At 41.6% G+C, this 18474-nt stretch overlaps 1 protein-coding gene across 2 annotated transcripts in view; it reads right to left on the bottom strand.

Moving 5' to 3' along the window:
* SPATA18 (spermatogenesis associated 18) overlaps positions 1-10103 on the bottom strand; it is a 45906-nt gene extending 35803 nt beyond the window's left edge. For both annotated transcript variants that reach the window (XM_027544490.1, XM_027544491.1), the window contains exon 1: positions 9805-10103. In XM_027544490.1, the coding sequence (XP_027400291.1) occupies positions 9805-9891 (87 nt within the window). In that variant the 5' untranslated portion in view covers positions 9892-10103. The remainder of the gene's footprint in view (positions 1-9804) is intronic.
* Between the last annotated feature and the right edge of the window lie 8371 nt (positions 10104-18474).

Below are 18474 nucleotides of genomic sequence, written 5' to 3'. Positions count from 1 at the left end.
GGAAAAAAGATGATCATATTAGGAAGGATGTGGAGTCTAGTCTGAGGGGTGGCATTTCTCAGGTCTTTGCAGCTGACCCTGGAAATTCACATATGGAAAGCAAAGCCCTAATTTCTATCTTCCTTCCCCATTCCAATCTCCCCACTGCCACCACTGACTGGGGTATGTATTTTTAGAGGGTGGATGGGGGAAGGATGGCAGGAAACAGACACTGCAAGTCAGTGGAATGTCCTTCCCTCCTTCTGTAGGAGATAACAGAATGGACTTGACAAGCAAAAGAGCTAGGTTCAAAACCAAGTTCTAAAGTGGAGTGGCCTTGGGCAAGCAAGCTGCCCTCTTGGGATTTGGAGGGCAAATCCACGGATTAGACTCCACATCCTTCCTAATGATTATCTCTTTTCCTTGTTCCTGTACGTATTCGCTAATTGGCGTGTTTGGAAATGGCATTCTTGTTCTATGTAAAATGACTTTTTTTTAAAGAAGAGTATTAAAAAATAAAAATATCAGGCAAATCATTATTAAATGATTGTAACTTTCATATTTTAAAGGATACTGTGATAAATCCTTTTGCACAGTTTCTTATCTAATACAGATGAATAGAATACAGATGTGTAAAATACAGAAAATAAAGCCTGCTATTTCATAGATTCTTATAAAGCTTAAAGGCAATAATGCACAAAGAGTGGTTTAAGGGCTTTCAATAACTGTTTAAACACTCGTTTTAAGGGATTAAGAGGTACTACTATGAGTAAACTACTATGAATAAAATAGACATTGTACTGCAACAAGCATTGGGGTACATGCATCTGTTTCAATTATGGTTTTCTCAGGGTATATGCCCAGTGGTGGGATTGTTGGGTCATATGGCAGTTCTATTCCTAGTTTTTAAAGGAATCTCCATATTGTTCTCCATGGTGCCTGTATCAATTTACATTCCCACCAACAGTGCCAGATGGGGACAGAGATGGGAAAGGGGACATATGTATACCTGTGACTGACTCATGTTGATGTATGGCAGAAACCAACACAATATTGTAAAGCAATTATCCTCCAATTAAAAAAAATCAAAAATAAATAAATAAGCTACAAGGATATTATGTACAGCATGGGGAATATAGCCAATATTCAATAATTATAAATAGAGCATAGCCTTCAAAAATTGTGAATCACTATATTATATACCTGAAACTTATGTAACACTATACATCAACTATACCTTAAAAAAGTCTTTTAAATGAAGTCCTCTGCAAAGTAAAAGTAAAAATGCTGGTTATAACAGGCTATAACTGCTTCTAGAAAGGTGCCCATTTGTGGGCAGCCTTTCAAGCAGCTCTATTTTGAAATCAACCCTCTGTTCTACATCATTGAGGCTGACCCTGCCACACACTCACTGCCTCCACAACAAAGTTTTTAAACTGCGATCCTGAATTTTATTTTTTCCTTAATATATATATTTTATTGAAGTACAGTTGACTTACAGTGTTTCAGGTGCACAGCAAGGTAACTCAGTTATACATATACATTGTTTATATTATTTTTCAGATTACTTTCCATTATAGGTTATTACAAAATATTGACTATAGTTTCCCGTGCTATACAGTTAACCTTTGTTGCTTGTGTTGAATATCTATTTTTTCCTGAATTTTAGATATAAGAAAGAGGAGGATTATATCTCAACGATTTAGGAACAGCTTCTATTTAGGCTTTCCCAATGGATTTTGGAGGCAAGCATGGCAACCCATTCCAGTATTCTTGCCAGGAAAATACTATGGACAGAGGAGTCTGGCAGGCTATAGTCCATGGGGTCTCAAAGAGTCAGACATGACTGAAGCAACTGAGCATGCACACACTGGATTTTAGTGTCTTGATCCATAATTAATATTCCTACTGGACTTATTTTGTTACTTCTTCTCCTTTAATATTAAACAATGGTGATGTTTACATTAACCAGTTTGTCCAAGATGAAAAATAAGGAGAATCAAATTTAAAAGTTGGTAGACTCTTTGTTAAAAAGAAAATAGTCTTCCTTAACTATTTGTCAATTATTTTGTAGCCATGAATTTATCATTAGTAACTGTGGCAGAAGGAGTGGTACCCATTAAGTATTCCACGTGCTTTTCCACATTTCTCAGGCTCCCTTATAGTTAGACAGCAGCCACACAACTAAGTCTGCCCAAGGGACAATGAGTGCAAGGGCTGTGTATGATGTAGGAGCAGGGCAAGTTCTCCATTCCCTCTATTCCCCTTACAGAACCTTCAGGGTCCGGTAATGAGGCAGCTGCTCCATCTGATGGAGGGCACCTGAAACTGAGCCAGTGACAGACAAGAGCTACCATCAGACTTTGCATGAATGGGAAAGAAATCTCTATTCTGTCAAGACACTAAGGTTTGGCATTTATTCATTACTGGCCAGTAATGCACCCGTCCCCTGGCCCCCACCACCCCATCTCCTTGGCCTTATCTCATGTCCACTCCCTGCCTGGAAGTATTCCCAGTCCCCCGAGATATGCTAGCTTTTTCATGCTTCCCAGCTTCTTGCACACATCCTTTCCTCTCTCCCTTGTCCTCTTCTCCAGCTAGAATTTCATTACCAAGATGCAGCTGACATTTCTATTCCCAGAACCTAGCATAGACAAGACATATTGTAAAAAAAAATTGTCTGAGGAATAAACGTACACTGCAGAAAAAGGTGAATATAGAGTATCTCACCCAAACCTTTATACATACCAGGAGCTAAGTAACCATTTGTTCAATTAATTCTTAAACTCTTAATACTTGGCTCAGTTATTGGTTGAACAAGAAGGAATTCTCTTTGGCTGTTCCACTAACATTCTCAATAACCACAAAGGAGGAAAACTAACTCTGCAATTCATGTGTTTACCACAACCCGTCCCTGAGTCTCCAATGGAGTCCAGGTTTTAAAGACCAAGTAATGCACCATCACTGCAGATGGTGGCTGCAGCCATGAAATTAAGAGACACTTGCTCCTTGGAAGAAAAGCTATGATCAACCTAGACAGCATACTAAAAAACAGAGACATCACTTTGCCAACAAAGGTCTGTCTAGTCAGAGCTATCGTTTTTCCAGTAGTCATGCACAGATGTGAGAGTTGGACTATAAAGCTGAGCACCAAAGAATTAATGCTTTTGAACTGTGGTGTTGGAGAAAACTCTTGAGAGTCCCCTGGACTGCAAGATCAAACCAGTCCGTCCTAAAGGAAATCAGTCCTGAATATTCATTGGAAGGACCGATGTTGAAGTTGAAACTCCAATACTTTGGCCACCTGATGCGAAGATATGACTCATTTGAAAAGACCCTGATGCTGGGAAAGACTAAAGGCGGGCGGAGAAGGGGACAACAGAAGATGAGATGGTTGGATGACATCACCGACTCAATGAGTTTGAGCAAGCTCCGGGAGTTGGTGATGGACAGGGAAGCCTGATGTGCTGTGGTCCATGGGGTCGCAAAGAGTCAGACACAACTGAGCGACTGAACTGAAGGAGATAAAGGTCCTGAAGGGAAGAAAAGTGTTCTCTATAAATTTAATAACTAGTTGAACCCTCAAGAATGTAGAAGGGGAGGAGTGAAGGGGGGTCAGGGAATCTGTTTGAAGACACCATAGCAATGACAACCACCTTTTGAGAGGGTAACAGGTAGGGAGGGTAGAGGTGCCCCCAGGCGGCAGGAGGAAGTAAACTGCAAGTGGCAGACTTTTGTTTCCTTCTGTGTTGAGGAAACAGGTTCTGCCTAAGACCAACCTTTTTTATCTTTTCTCAAACCTTGGGCTGATAATGGCTCAGCAAACCAGTACTCATACTAATTGTTTTATGGCTGGGGATGACACACCTTGGCCATCCTATCTCAAAAATGCTTATTGTGGGAGAGGGGCCTGATGAAACTCCCTCAGCCTTGAGGTGTTTCTTTATCTGATTAGAAGCTAGCTAACAGACATAAAATGCCTTGGCACTCTTTCTGTTCCCTTCTGATGTCTATGTTAGAAGCTTTCCCTATCTCTGCTATACTTCATTAAAACTGCTACACAAAAGGCTCCAAGTAATCAAGTCTCGTCTCTGACCCTGGATCAAAATCCTCTCTTCCAGAGGTCACGAATCCTGGCGTAACACACAGCTCGCAGTAGCAACCTTTCACTTTTGTATTTAGAATCAGGCATGTTTTGGCATAAAAACAGGCTCTATTTCAATCACAGAGATTATTCTAAAACAAACAGAGGACACTTCTTTAAGAGCTCGTTTTTATGTGCTGATATTTAATATGTTGTTTACACTTGTTAGTACAGAATTCTATAGCACAAGGGAAGGGTAATGCAAGAGAAGCATTACCTCCCTATATAATACTTTTAGTTTCTCCCCACTGCCCTCAGGATAAAGTCCGAACTCCATAACACACCACCAAGGCACCCGTCCCCTGGCCCCCACCACCCCATCTCCTTGGCCTTATCTCATGTCCACTCCCTGCCTGGAAGTATTCCCAGTCCCCCGAAATATGCTAGCTTTTTCATGCTTCCCAGCTTCTTGCACACATCCTTTCCTCTCTCCCTTGTCCTCTTCTCCAGCTAGAATTTCATTACCAAGATGCAGCTGACATTTCTATTCCCAGAACCTAGCATAGACAAGACATATTGTAAAAAAAAATTGTCTGAGGAATAAACGTACACTGCAGAAAAAGTGTGAATATAGAGTATCTCACCCAAACCTTTATACATACCAGGAGCTAAGTAACCATTTGTTCAATTAATTCTTAAACTCTTAATACTTGGCTCAGTTATTGGTTGAACAAGAAGGAATTCTCTTTGGCTGTTCCACTAACATTCTCAATAACCACAAAGGAGGAAAACTAACTCTGCAATTCATGTGTTTACCACAACCCGTCCCTGAGTCTCCAATGGAGTCCAGGTTTTAAAGACCAAGTAATGCAATAATTCAGCATCTCTTTAATAACGAAAAGAAAATGAGGTGGTGCTGTTTGCTGTTGTTTTTAGGATTTGCTTCTCTGGGAGGGGAGTGGGTTGGAAAATATTTCTTCCTGAAGTTAGGATAAATATAACTTAAAAAAATAAAATCAAGCAAGAAACAGTTTTGCCAAAGGCCCAGAAGATTGGTAGATGTTGTAAGGTTAAAAACAAGCCAAAAGATAAAAAACAAAGGCTTCAGGGCAGAAAATTATATTTTAAAAGAACTTACTGTTTCTGACAACGTAGGAATCAAGGAAACAGACTGTGTATGAGACGGTGGTGATGGCCGGATAAAGGCAGAAGGGATAGGAATGGATAAAGAAGGAAATTATATTAGAGAAATTAAGAAGAAAAACTAAATAGCATCTAATTGTTAATCCAAATGATGGCTAGTTTGGAAAACAATCAAAATTCTGCATTGTGTTTTAGAATTAATCTGTTCAAGTTATTTATCTATTTCACTTGAAAATAACTTTTCCCAAAGGAATAACTTTAACCATGTTCCTAATTCTAGAGGAATATACACGGTCTTTTCTTTTGCTTGAGTTTATCAGAAATCAACTAATGTGGTCACAGTCAGAAAAGTCAACCTTCCATAGCACACATAATTTGAAGCTTTTAAGGAAAAAACATAGTTCTCTACAACCAATATTTTAATAAATATAATTTGCTACAATGAGTACTCTTCATCTTAAGGATTCAAGGCCAAAGTCTTTGGAACTAATAAAATAACATTGCAGTATCACAGGAAAACCCTTAGCAATTGACTGAAACTCAAACTGTAGATGACAAGATGTTGAATAAGTCTCAATGTAACCTAAATGTTGGTAGGTGCTGTAAAGAGATTTTCTCATCATCTTTCTTTAAGCGCCACACCCCCACCACCCACCACACACACACACTGTTCAGAACGCTTGCACCCTCTCACTTGTGCTCCTGATCGTTAATCCTGGCTTCTGGTTTCAATTTTAAGAAAAGTTGAATTAAAGATGTTTGGGGATCATTTCTGGGCTTCCCTGCTGGCTCAGGGGTAAAGAATCTGTCAGCAATGCAGGAGATGCAGGAGATTCCCGTTTGGTCCCTGCGTCAGGAAGATCCCCTGGAGGAGGGCATGGCAATCCACTTCAATAGTCTTGCCTGGAGAACCCCATGGACAGAGGAGCCTAGTGGGCTATGGTCCATAGGGTCACAAAGAGTTGAACACGACTGAAGCATCTGAACACACAAGGCACACACAGGGATCATTTCTAATTTTACACTGAATATGAGGTTTGTCAGAAATGAGTCCAAGGAACTGGGTGTCTGGGAGAAAGGTGGTGGCATTCAGCCAGTCATGATTTATTGAGCAACTACTAGGGGCCAAACGGAGAAGGCAATGGCACCCCACTCCAGTACTCTTGCCTGGAAAATCCCATGGACCGAGGAGCCTGGAAGGCCGCAGTCCATGGGGTCGCTAAGAGTCAGACACAACTGAGCGACTTCCCTTTCACTTTTCACTTTCATGCATTGGAGAGGAAATGGCAAGCCACTCCAGTGTTCTTGCCTGGAGAATCCCAGGGACTCAGGAGCCTGATGAGCTTCTGTCTATGGGGTCACACAGAGTTGGACACAACTGAAGTGACTTAGCAGGGGCCAAAAGTGGAATGAAACAGAAATCTCTGCCGTCTGAAGCTTACCTTTTAGGGTGTGTTGGGGGAGGGGAGGGAAGGAAGACTAATCAACAAAATAAAAGAGTAAATCAGTAAAAATTAGAAGGGGTAGATATTATGGAAGAAATAAAGCAGAGAAGGGGCACAGTGGTTCCAGGGGTGAGGGTGGCTGCTCAGTCCAATACAGTCGCCACTGGTCATATGTAACTAGTTGAATTCAAACTAGACTTCAATGAAGTTAAAACTTCAGTTCCTCAGTTTGCACTCATTGAATTTCAAATGCTTATTGGCCACCATGTTGGACAGTGATGATATAAAGATATATATAGAATGCATCCATCATCATGGAAAGTTCTTTCAGACAGTTCTACTCTACAAAGAGCAAGGAGTCTAGTATTGCTGGAGTGGTTGAGCAAGGGACAGGGTAAGAGATAACATCACAGAGTTTAAAGGAGCACAGTTGTACAGGAGTTTGATGGCCATTGCAGGAACTTTTTTTCTGAGATATGAAGTTTGGAGAGTTTTGCCATAGGAGTAACTTAATCTGACTTGGTATTTAGAAGAATTACTTTGGGTTATTTTTTTTTAAGTCACCCAAATAAAAGATGACCAAAGGTGTACAAGTGTGGCAGCAGAGGCAGGGACGGTGTGGAACATGCTCAGGTTCTGCACAAGCTTAGAAGCTAGTACCAACAGATTCTGCTGGTGAGAAAGTAGTGGAGTATGTCATGATAAAGACTGTAACTAAAGGAAAGAAGTCAGTGTTTGTGGCATGGGAGAAGCTATGGTCATCACACACTGATTTGACTTTGCAATGACAAAAGCACAACTGAAAATGTCCAATGGACATTTGGAGAAGTGAGAGCTCAGATGAGAAAAGGACCTGAGTATAGATAGGATATTCATCAGCATAGGGGTAAGAGATGAAACAGGAATGGAGGTGGAAGAGAAGGTTTCTAAAGTCTGCCCTTGAAGAACAACTATAAGAGAGGTGTGGGTAAGACAAGGAGACAAATAGAGTCTTAGAAAAATGCAGGTGTCGACAGCCAAATGCAATAGAGATGCCAGAAAGTTGAAGAGAAATGATGATGCCCAAGGAATGGCCACAAAATGTGGAAAGGCACTGATCTCTAAGAGTGCAGTCTCTACTAATTATATGTGTGTATTGGAGATGGGGAGAGCCACAATCTAAATATAAATGGTTTCGGTGAGAACAGAAGAATGGGGTGCATCACTGTTAGTGAGAAGAGAAAGTACAATAAACTGTGGCATTTCTCAGAACTTACAGGTCGTTTCTAAAACAATCATTTAATTTGGTCCAGCCACTACCAGTGTCATTTGTGTTCAACATTGTCTAGTGACAAACTGAATACACTTTTTAATGGTTCAAGTTAATTTAGGCCACAGGGCAAGAAAAATTGTATAAGAAGTAGCTTTAAGAAGGGAAAATACATGTATTAGGATTTGTTATTCTCATCCTTCTGAGATTAGGTAACAAGTAGCCACTTTTAAAGGTAGGTGGTGGGGGGAACCCAAGGCTTTGTGCTAATGGTGAATTTCAATTTTCCTGCAATTCTGATGGAGAAGGAATAATCAATATTGGTACTTTAAATGTGGGCAGATGGGGTAAACACTAGAAAAGAAGGCTAAGGAGAAAGCCATAGTGCTTTGAGCTCCCCTCCTCCCAGGAGCCTGGTTACAAGGTGGATAGGAAAGTCCAGGGACTCATGATGGCAGGCAGTTGCATTTTCCTGGTAGGATTTCAGAAACAAGCTAATCTAGACTCAAAAAATTGAGATCCAAAAAGCACCTTCACCCATGATCAATTCCAGTCTCCCAGTTAGCTGAGGAGGTACTGAGACCTAGAGGTTAAATAATTTGCCCCAAATGATTCAGTTTTTGTTGTTGTTGGTTGTTGTTGTTTAGTCACTAAGCCACCAGGCTTCTCTGTCCATGGGATTTTCCGGGCAAGAAAGAATACTGGTGTGGGTTGCCATTTCCTTCTCCAGGGGATCTTGCAGACCCAGGGAATGAACCAGCATCTCCTACACTGGCAGGTGGATTCTTTACCGCTGAGCCACCAGGGAAGCCCCAATGATTCAGCCAGCCAGTTCTCTGCAAAGTCAGACCTAAAAGCTGGCGGGGTGGAGCTGATTCTGGGTCCCTAGCTCTTTTTCCTGCATTGTTCTACTTGCTATGTGAGAATAGGACTCTCCTTTTTTTTGTTATTGTTCAGTCGCTAAGTCATGTCTGACTCTTTGAGACCCGATGGATTGTAGCCCTCCAGGCTCCTCTGTCCATGGGGATTCTCCAGACAAAAATACTCGAGTGGGTTGCCATGCCCTTCTCCAGGGGATCTTCCTGATCCAGGAATCAAACCGGAGTCTCTTGCATTGCAGATGGATTTTTTTTACCAGCTGAGCTACAGCATAGAACTCTTCTTTTTAAGACAGACCAACCGAAGCAAATTCTGCATTGGAGTTCTACTATCTGGACTCGGAGATGAACGGGAGCTGGAGTAGGGTGGGGGATGGAAGGAATTAATGAGATTTGAAGAACCCTATTGGGTTTGACGACAGAATATTGGCTTACAAATGCCTTGACAACAGGCTTTCTGAAATCTGCCCTGGTGTTGAAACTGCCTTACTTGCCATGCTCATCAGCGCACAAGTGAAACTCGCAAGGTTGACTAGTGTCCGTTTCATTGACTTCTGGGTACTAACTCCTGGGTATATTTCTATAAAAATCTTATCTCCAGAGTGGGAGACTTGCGGAAAGGCAAGAAGAGGGATGTAATAAATAATAATAATTCGAGTCGGGGTATGGGGGTGGACTGCAGGCAGAGGAGACTGGAGGAAGAGTGACAAGCCAGACCGGACCTGGGTTGCTCGCAGGGCTTTCCCGTTGCTAGGACCGCCAGCGTCCTTGGCTACCGCTCGCTAAAATAGGAGCTCTCCTCTGCTACGACCAGTCCAGCGCTTCGCGGACCGCGCCACCTCGCGTCAGAAGGAGAAAAAGGAATCGCATTTCCCCGCTTCCCTCGGTGCGGGTCCCAGAGAGGAATCAAAACTGCGGGACTTGGCAAAGCAGTCACCCGGAGGCCAGTCCTAAGAACCTCCCGCTGAGGGTTGTGCGAGGAACTAGAGAGAGGGCGAACCCCGGGGGTCTTCCCCTCTGACTCACGTTGTACTCCCTCAGCCAGGACTCTAGCTTGTCCTGCAACGATCGTAAAGCTTCGTTGGAGACCAGTCTCCTCAGGTTATCTGCCATCGCTCGCTCTTCCGCTCGGCCCGCTCTGGGAGATGGACTCGTGGACCGCGGGGTGGTGTGGCGGGAAAGGTGTTCTCTTCCTGAGGAGCTCAGAGCGCGGCTGGTGTTTCCATCCTCCCCGCTCGGGTCGGACGGGGCAGGGTTCGAGAAGCCGGGGGGAGGTGCCCTGGGCCACAGCCGCCGCGCCTCATTCGCTGCCCCGTGCGCGGTCTCCCGGCTCCCGCGCGGCCGCCGGGAGCCAGGACAATAAAATACCCAGGCGATTATTAAACAAACTTTGACGTGAGCGCGCGGCAGCTGGGGACGCGCGCGGCCCGTTTCCTTGGCAACGCCTGCGCCACCGCCCAGCCCTAGCCCAGCGCACTACCCGCCTGCAGCCCCGCCGCCCGCATCCCTCCTGCCTCCCCACCTCGACCCGCCCGCGGGTCCGGGGCACCGCCAGGACGCGCCATGCCGCTCTTCCTCATGCTACTGATGCTCAGCCTCATGCTGCTGCTGCTAGTGCTGCTGGTGGCCGAAAGCGAGAGCCCCCAAAGTCTGTGAGACTCTGGGTTGGGCCGGCGGCTGGAAGACGTTAAGACTTCAGATGGCAGCAGCCCGACCCTGATGGAGAGAGAGGCGCCCGCAGTGTGGCGATGCTGGGCAGCCGGAGGCCTCTTGTCTAGGAAAGCAAAGGTTCTTTCTTTCTAGACGTTTTTGGTTAGGCGGTGAAGAAAGCAGTTGTTTGGCTCCTTCCTATATTCTTTCACTTCTCAAGACTTTATTTCTTCCTTTGTAACATCTAGGATTTGGTGGGTGCCCAGCTAAATAGATTTTAGCTCCAGGATGTTCACAAATTAAAGTCAATCAGGTTTAAATAATATTTGGTTTGTTTTTAGAATCATTAAGCACTCTAAAGTTATTTAATTATGAATTCTCTAATTGAGATTTTGTGCAGGTTTAGAGCCGGTTTTGGCACTATTTCAAAAGGTGTATTAAGCCACAGTGGTAGTTTGGACTACTTAAGAAATGAAACCATTTCAACCATCATTAAGCACTTTAGTACCCGTATTTTCAATGTCGTCAAATAATGTGCAGATTGCAAATCATCCTAATCTATCTTTTTTAAAACGGAGCGGGTGGAAGCAGGACCTCAGCTAGCTAGTCGATTAGCTAGTTTAATTCAGTTTCTTCTTTTTTTTTTTTCAGGTATTTAAGAGTTATGAACATTGAACATGTCCACTGATGGTAAACTTAAGACTTTTTGCCCTCACCCGCTTTTTTCCTCTTAATTAGTGGTTTTACTGTCCTCTGATAAAAATGAAAGGCTCATTCTGGAGTCTGTGTTCTTACTATCTTCTGTAGACCACAAAATAAGGACTATAAAAGTTCTCACCACAAGAAAAAAAACTTGTAACTATGTCTGGTGATAGATATCAATTAGACTGATTGTAGTGATTATTTCACGTTATATACAAATATTGAATCACTATGTTGTACGTAATGTATTATTTTAATTATATGTCAACAAAAAGAAGAAAGAATATAAAGAGAACACACATTTTATCATAGTGCAATAACAATTGCTAAACTACAAAAAATAAATGTTCATTACTGACTTTCTTTAAAAAATATAAAGAATGAGGAAGGCAATGAAGAAGCTTATAGATTTCTTAAGTTAATGCACATTTTTATAGATAATTGGAATCTTTGAACAGTCTGATTTACTTATTAATAAAAACCAAGTTGTAATATTTGCTTAGGTCAGACTCAGGGTTAAATCCTCCTCCTTACTGTTACACTTTAATTAACCTCTAGTCCTTGTTTATATCATCTTGCATGCCTGTGTGCTCAGTTGCTTCAGTCGTTTGGGACTCTTTTATGACTGTAGCCTGCCAGGCTCTTCTGTCCATGGGATTGTCCTGGCAAGAATACTGAATAGGTTACCATTTCCTCCTCCAGGGGATCTTCTCAACCTAGGGATCAAACAGCGTCTCCTGAGATGGATTCTGAGCCATCTAGGAAGCCCTTATATCATCTTACTATAGTTCCTACTTCACAGTGTTATTAAATAAGATCATTCATGTGAAGTGCAACACAGTGCTTGACATGTTATAGCAAATGTTATAAATTTGCTTCCTAAATGCTATGATTACTATTACTACACATGTACAATAGGTCACAGTACTAATATTAAACAGCGAAGGGTAGGTTGGAAACATATAAAGCAACAATAGGGCTGCTGATTGAGTAAATTATTCAATGGAATGTTTCACTATAGAAATCTCATTTTTGAACAGCTAGTATCTAGGAATTACTACTATATAATGTTAAATGAAAAAAAGCATGTCTCTAAATTATATATTGGAGAAGGCAATGACACCCCCACTCCAGTACTGTTGCCCAGAAAATCCCATGGATGGAGGAACCTGGTAGGCTGCAGTCCATGGGGTCGCTAAGAGTCGGACACGACTGAGCGACTTCCCTTTCACTTTCCACTTTCATGCATTGGAGAAGGAAATGGCAACCCACCCCAGTGTTCTTGCCTGGAGAATCCCATGGACGGAGAAGCCTGGTAGGCTGCAGTCCATGGGGTCGCATAGAGTCGGACACGACTGAAGTGACTTAGTAGTAGTAGTAGTAGTAAATTATATATATTGTCTTACATTATACAACATGAACCCAAGGCATGATTATGGATGATTTTAATTGGTTCCTTTATACTTTCCCAATTTTTCAAATTTCCACCATGAACACAAACTGCTTTTATGAAAACTTACTCAGAAACAGCTATCCAAAAACTTGATCACCTTCAAAAAAATGTTACTCAAAATATCAATATTTAAGCCAACTCAAAATAGAATATGCTTTGACCAAATGTTCATATTACTCATTTAATAGACGTATGGAGTCTTAGGATAGAATGAGCCTGAAATCACTTAGAATATGCTACCTGACCTTATCTCTACAAACTTGACCACCACAAGTAGATTCAAGACCCTTCAGGTTTCCCAGTCATTTCATACACCTCTTAGTTTCCATAGAGCTCTGGAGCATGGTTGTCCTTAGCAAGAACTTGATGCTTACTAATAACAAGCATAACTCTCAAGTACTCAAAACAAAGGAAATGTTTTACGTACTTATTCATTATTTATCCTCCTAAAATTTCCAAAAGAGGATCTCAGATCACTTACAGTAAAAGGTTTGTAGAAAACATCTTTGTTAGATTTAGAAAAAAATTAATGAAAAAAAAACAAATGTGCCCCCAGTTTAAGTCTGTGTACTAATATTGAGCCTTATTTTACATTTATTTTGGGGCTATGTGGCAGTCAAGAAAAAAGGAAACTGGGTGGTATGATTACCATTTGATTTTTAAAGTACACATACCAATTTTTTGAATGAAAGCACATTTTTTGGTACCAGTCCTTAAATATGTTTATTCCTTTCCAAAGAGTATAGAATAACAGATGAATGTGTCCTTAATAACCTCTCCTTTGTAAAGAAAATACAGAAACAATCTTCATGTGACTTTCTTGCAGTCACCTTTGATCAATGCCAATGGGGGTAACACTAGAACACATGCCATCAAAGAGAGGGCCAAGCAATTGACACCCCATTTCTTAGCTCTCTGGTGATGTTACTTGATACAAGCTTAGAACTTCCATACCTGTAGGAATAAGTAGATGCCCTCATAAGTGCCCTTAATGATGATCCCAACATGGAACAACAGACTGGTTCCAAATAGGAAAAGGAGTACGTCAAGGTTGTATATTGTCACCGTGCTTATTTAACTTATATGCAGAGTACATCATGAGAAACGCTGGACTGGAAGAAGCACAAGCTGGAATCAAGATTGCTGGGAGAAATATCAATAACCTTAGATATGCAGATGCCACCACCCATATGGCAGAAAGTGAAGACGAACTAAAAAGCCTCTTGATGTAAGTGAAAGTGGAGAGTGAAAAAGTTGGCTTAAAGCTCAACATTCAGAAAACAAAGATCATGGCATCCGGTCCCATCACTTCATGGGAAATAGATGGGGAAACAGTGTCAGACTTTATTTTTTGGGGCTCCAAAATCACTGCAGATGGTGACTGCAGCCATGAAATTAAAAGATGCTTGCTCCTTGGAAGGAAAGTTATGACCAACCTAGATAGCATATTCAAAAGCAGAGACATTACTTTTCAAACAAAGGTCCGTCTAGTCAAGGCTATGGTTTTTCCTGTGGTCATGTATGGATGTGAGAGTTGGACTGTGAAGAAGGCTGAGTGCCGAAGAATTGATGCTCTTGAACTGTGGTGCTGGAGAAGACTCTTTCGAGTCCCTTGGACTGCAAGGAGATCCAACCAGTCCATTCTGAAGGAGATCAGCCCTAGGATTTGTTTGGAAGGAATGATGCTAAAGCTGAAACTCCAGTACTTTAGCCACCTCATGCGAAGAGTTGACTCATTGGAAAAGACTCTGATGCTGGGAGGGATTGGGGGCAGGAGGAGAAGGGGACGACAGAAGATGAGATGGCTGGATGGCATCACTGACTCGATGGACGTGAGTCTGAGTGAACTCCAGGAGTTGGTGATGGACAGGGAGGCCTGGCGTGCTGTGATTCATGGGGTTGCAAAGAGTCGGACACGACTGAGCGGCTGAACTGAACTGAACTGAACTTCCTTAGCACTTTTGATGGGTGCAGGATGGCAATCAATTTAAGAGAGAGTTAGACCCTGGAATGCAAACAGTAGACATTGCTGATTAAAGAAGAATCCACATGCTTCAAACTATAAGCATGCACTCAACAAGGTTGAGATTCTGTTTTTAAAGTCTATATGTATATGTGTATATATATATATATGTATATATATATATAGCTTCCGGGCATCTCAGAGGTTAAAGCATCTGCCTGCAATGCGGGAGACCCAGGTTCGATCCCTGAGTCTGGAAGATCCCCTGGAGAAGGAAATGGCAACCCACTCCAGTATTCTTGCCTGGAGAACCCCATGGACAGAGGAGCCTGGTAGGCTACAGTCCACGGGGTTGCAAAGAGTCAGACACGACTGAGCGACTTCACTTTCACTTTCTTTCACTTTTTTTATATATATATATATATATGATAAAGGAAGTGTTTTATATATATATATATATATATGATAAAGGAAGGGTTAGAGTCCCTCCATATATATATATATATATGGAAATAGATAAGTAAAGGTTCTATTTGAAGAATCTTTTGATGCTCTAATTTTGTTCCTATTTATTTCAGGATATTATCAAGCAGGCATTTATTTGGAAATAAAAGAAAAATCAAATCTTTCTTTCTGGTACACTATCAGATTATCTTAGAGAAGTTCAAAGGACAATAAATTTGAAACATGGATACTCTTGTTTTATCTCACACTCTTCCAGTTAGTGGTTTCTCATGACTTTACATAAGTCTTTAATCATTCTGAGCCTCACTTTTCTTCCATCTACATAATGAAAAACATGGACTTGATGAGCTCTAAGATCTCTTGCAGTTCTGACATTCTTTAATGTTGTTTCCCACCCCGCCCCTTTTTTTGTAACATATTGGTTATGGTTGAGATTGAGCAAATGTCGCTTGTTGTCTCAATTTCTGGTTCACAGTTCAGTTGAGGTCAGGCCTTGATTCTGAGAGCGTTAGCCAATATTAAAAGTTGAACCTCTTTTTGGCATACAATTTATTTTGCAGGCTTGCTGAAATAACTAATAGAGCTAATCTCCAAGAAATAAACACGGGGTTCCTCCAAAGTTACACTTTTAATAAATTTAAACTCAGCTCAAACTGACAAAATCTTCCTAACTCCCCCACCCCCACAAAGCTCATCACTCTCTTCTTTATGCTTTGTCTCTCTAACTTTAGAAATGTTGATACTGTTATCCTACTATATTAAACTTATTTGTCTGCATCCTATATAAGCTTGTGAGTTTCTTAAAGAAAAGGGCAAAGGTCTATTTAGTTTAATATCCTCAGCACAGCAAGTGGCACATTCTAAGCCCTCTATAAATGTTTGTTAAACTATTAACAAAAGAGAAAGAAGTAAAAGAAAGAAGAAAGGAAAACAAAGAAGGAAAGAAGGCAGGAAGGAGATGATAGGCTGCTTTATATCTGAGGTCATAACCCCATAGAGGTAGAAGAGCAAATTTAATAGCTATTGGTTGTTCTTAAAGCATCATAATTCTACCACCCAGCCAGGAGCCTTTTTTTCTAGAGAAGTGTAATGAGCCAAACATCTGGATGGAATAGGCTTTCTGAAAGTTCTTACTTTTGTCCACTTTGAATTTTACCTGTATCAGTTAGCTGGAGAGATTTTTAATTAGGGATTTTATGAAGCCAACAAAAGAGCAACCAAACTCCTCAGTATAGCAAGAGCTGTGTGTGTTTTCTGATGTTTGTATGTAAGAAGCTTGTATGCAAGGAGCTCCAAGGATATTCAGTGGGATCCTCATCATAATTTCCACTGGGGACAGTTGCAAACCCTCAGCACATGTGGCTAAAGGCATAATCTGTTCTGCTCTAGTCAGGCTTCTACCCAGTCCTCTTCTGTGTGTGCCATGCTATTCTTATCCTACAGCTGTCCGTGTTAGTCCTTTGGGTTGGGGCCTATATTACTATTTGAAGAAAATCTTTTAGCTTTTGCTGACCCAATTGTATGTGATTTCCTTTAAATTTAGTGGTGGTATTAAATTTTTACTGGTGGTATTGCCAAGGCACTTTGTCTCTATGTATGAGACAGGTTGGCAAAACCAAGGCAGAGCTGCTAGTCTTAGAAACTGGGGTATTACAGATTTCTAAGATACTTATCTGGGGAGGCCTTACAAATAGCTGTGAAAAGAAGAGACGTGAAAAGCAAAGGAGAAAAGGAAAGATATAAGCATCTGAATGCAGAGTTCCAAAGAATAGCAAGGAGAGATAAGAAAGCCTTCTTCAGCGATCAATGCAAAGAAATAGAGGAAAACAACAGAATAGGAAAGACTAGAGATCTTTTCAAGAAAATTAGAGATACCAAGGGAACATTTCATGCAAAGATGGGCTCGATAAAGGACAGAAATGGTATGGACCTAACAGAAGCAGAAGATATTAAGAAGAGGTAGCAAGAATACCCAGAAGAACTATACAAAAAAGATCTTCATGACCCAGATAATCACGATGGTGTGATCACTGACCTAGAGCCAGACATCCTGGAATGTAAAGTCAAGTGGGCCTTAGAAAGCATCACTACGAACAAAGCTAGTGGAGGTGATGGAATTCCAGTTGAGCCATTTCAAATCCTGAAAGATGATGCTGTGAAAGTGCTGCACTCAATATGCCAGCAAATTTGGAAAACTCCGCAGTGGCCACAGGACTGGAAAAGGTCAGTTTTCATTCCAATCCCAAAGAAAGGCAATGCCAAAGAATGCTCAAACTACCGCACAATGGCACTCATCTCACACGCTAGTAAAGTAATGCTCAAAATTCTCCAAGCCAGGCGTCAGCAATATGTGAACCGTGAACTTCCAGATGTTCAAGCTGGTTTTAGAAAAGGCAGAGGAACCAGAGATCAAATTCACAACATCCGCTGGATCATGGAAAAAGCAAGAGAGTTCCAGAAAGACATCTATTTCTGCTTTATTGACTCTGCCAAAGCCTTTGACTGTGTGGATCACAATAAATGTGGAAAATTCTTCAAGAGATGGGAATACCAGACCATCTGACCTGCCTCTTGAGAAACGTGTATGCAGGTCAGAAAGCAACAATTAGAACTGGACATGGAACAACAGACTGGTTCCAAATAGGAAAAGGAGTACGTCAGTCAAGGCTGTATATTGTTACCCTGCTTATTTAACTTATATGCAGAGTATATCATGAGAAACACTGGGCTGGAAGAAGCACAAGCTGGAATCAAGATTGCCAGGAGAAATATCAATAACCTCAGATATGCAGATGATACCACCCTTATGGCAGAAAGCGAAGAGGAACTAAAAAGCCTCTTGATGAAAGTGAAACAGGAGAGTGAAAAAGTTGGCTTAAAGCTCAACATTCAGAAAACGAAGATCGTGGCATCTGGCCCCATCACTTCATGGGAATTAGATGGGGAAACAATGGAAACAGTGTCAGACTTTATTTTGGGGGGCTCCAAAATCACTACAGATGGTGATTGCAGCCATGAAATTAAAAGATGCTTGCTCCTTGGAAGGAAAGTTATGACCAACCTAGACAGCATATTAAAAAGCAGAGACATTACTTTTCAAACAAAGGGCCGTCTAGTCAAGGCTATGGTTTTTCCAGTGGTCATGTATGGATGTGAGAGTTGGACTGTGAAGAAAGCTGAGGGCCAAAGAATTGATGCTTTTGAACCGTGGTGAGAGTCCCTTGGACTGCAAAGAGATCCAACCAGTCCATTCTAAAGGAGATCAGTCCTGGGTGTTCATTGGAAGGACTGATGCTAAAGCTGAAACTGCAATACTTTGGCCACCTCATTCGAAGAGTTGACTCATTGGAAAAGACTGATGCTGGGAGGGATTGGGGGCAAGAGGAGAAGGGGATGACAGAGGATGAGATGGCTGGATGGCATCACTGACTCGATGGACAGGAGTTTGAGTGAACTCTGGGAG

Source organism: Bos indicus x Bos taurus, chromosome 6 (assembly GCF_003369695.1).
Source record: "Bos indicus x Bos taurus breed Angus x Brahman F1 hybrid chromosome 6, Bos_hybrid_MaternalHap_v2.0, whole genome shotgun sequence".
Lineage (NCBI taxonomy): Eukaryota > Metazoa > Chordata > Mammalia > Artiodactyla > Bovidae > Bos > Bos indicus x Bos taurus.
The sequence above is the reverse complement of the archived record's forward strand: the minus strand, read 5'-3'. Positions and strand labels throughout refer to the sequence as shown.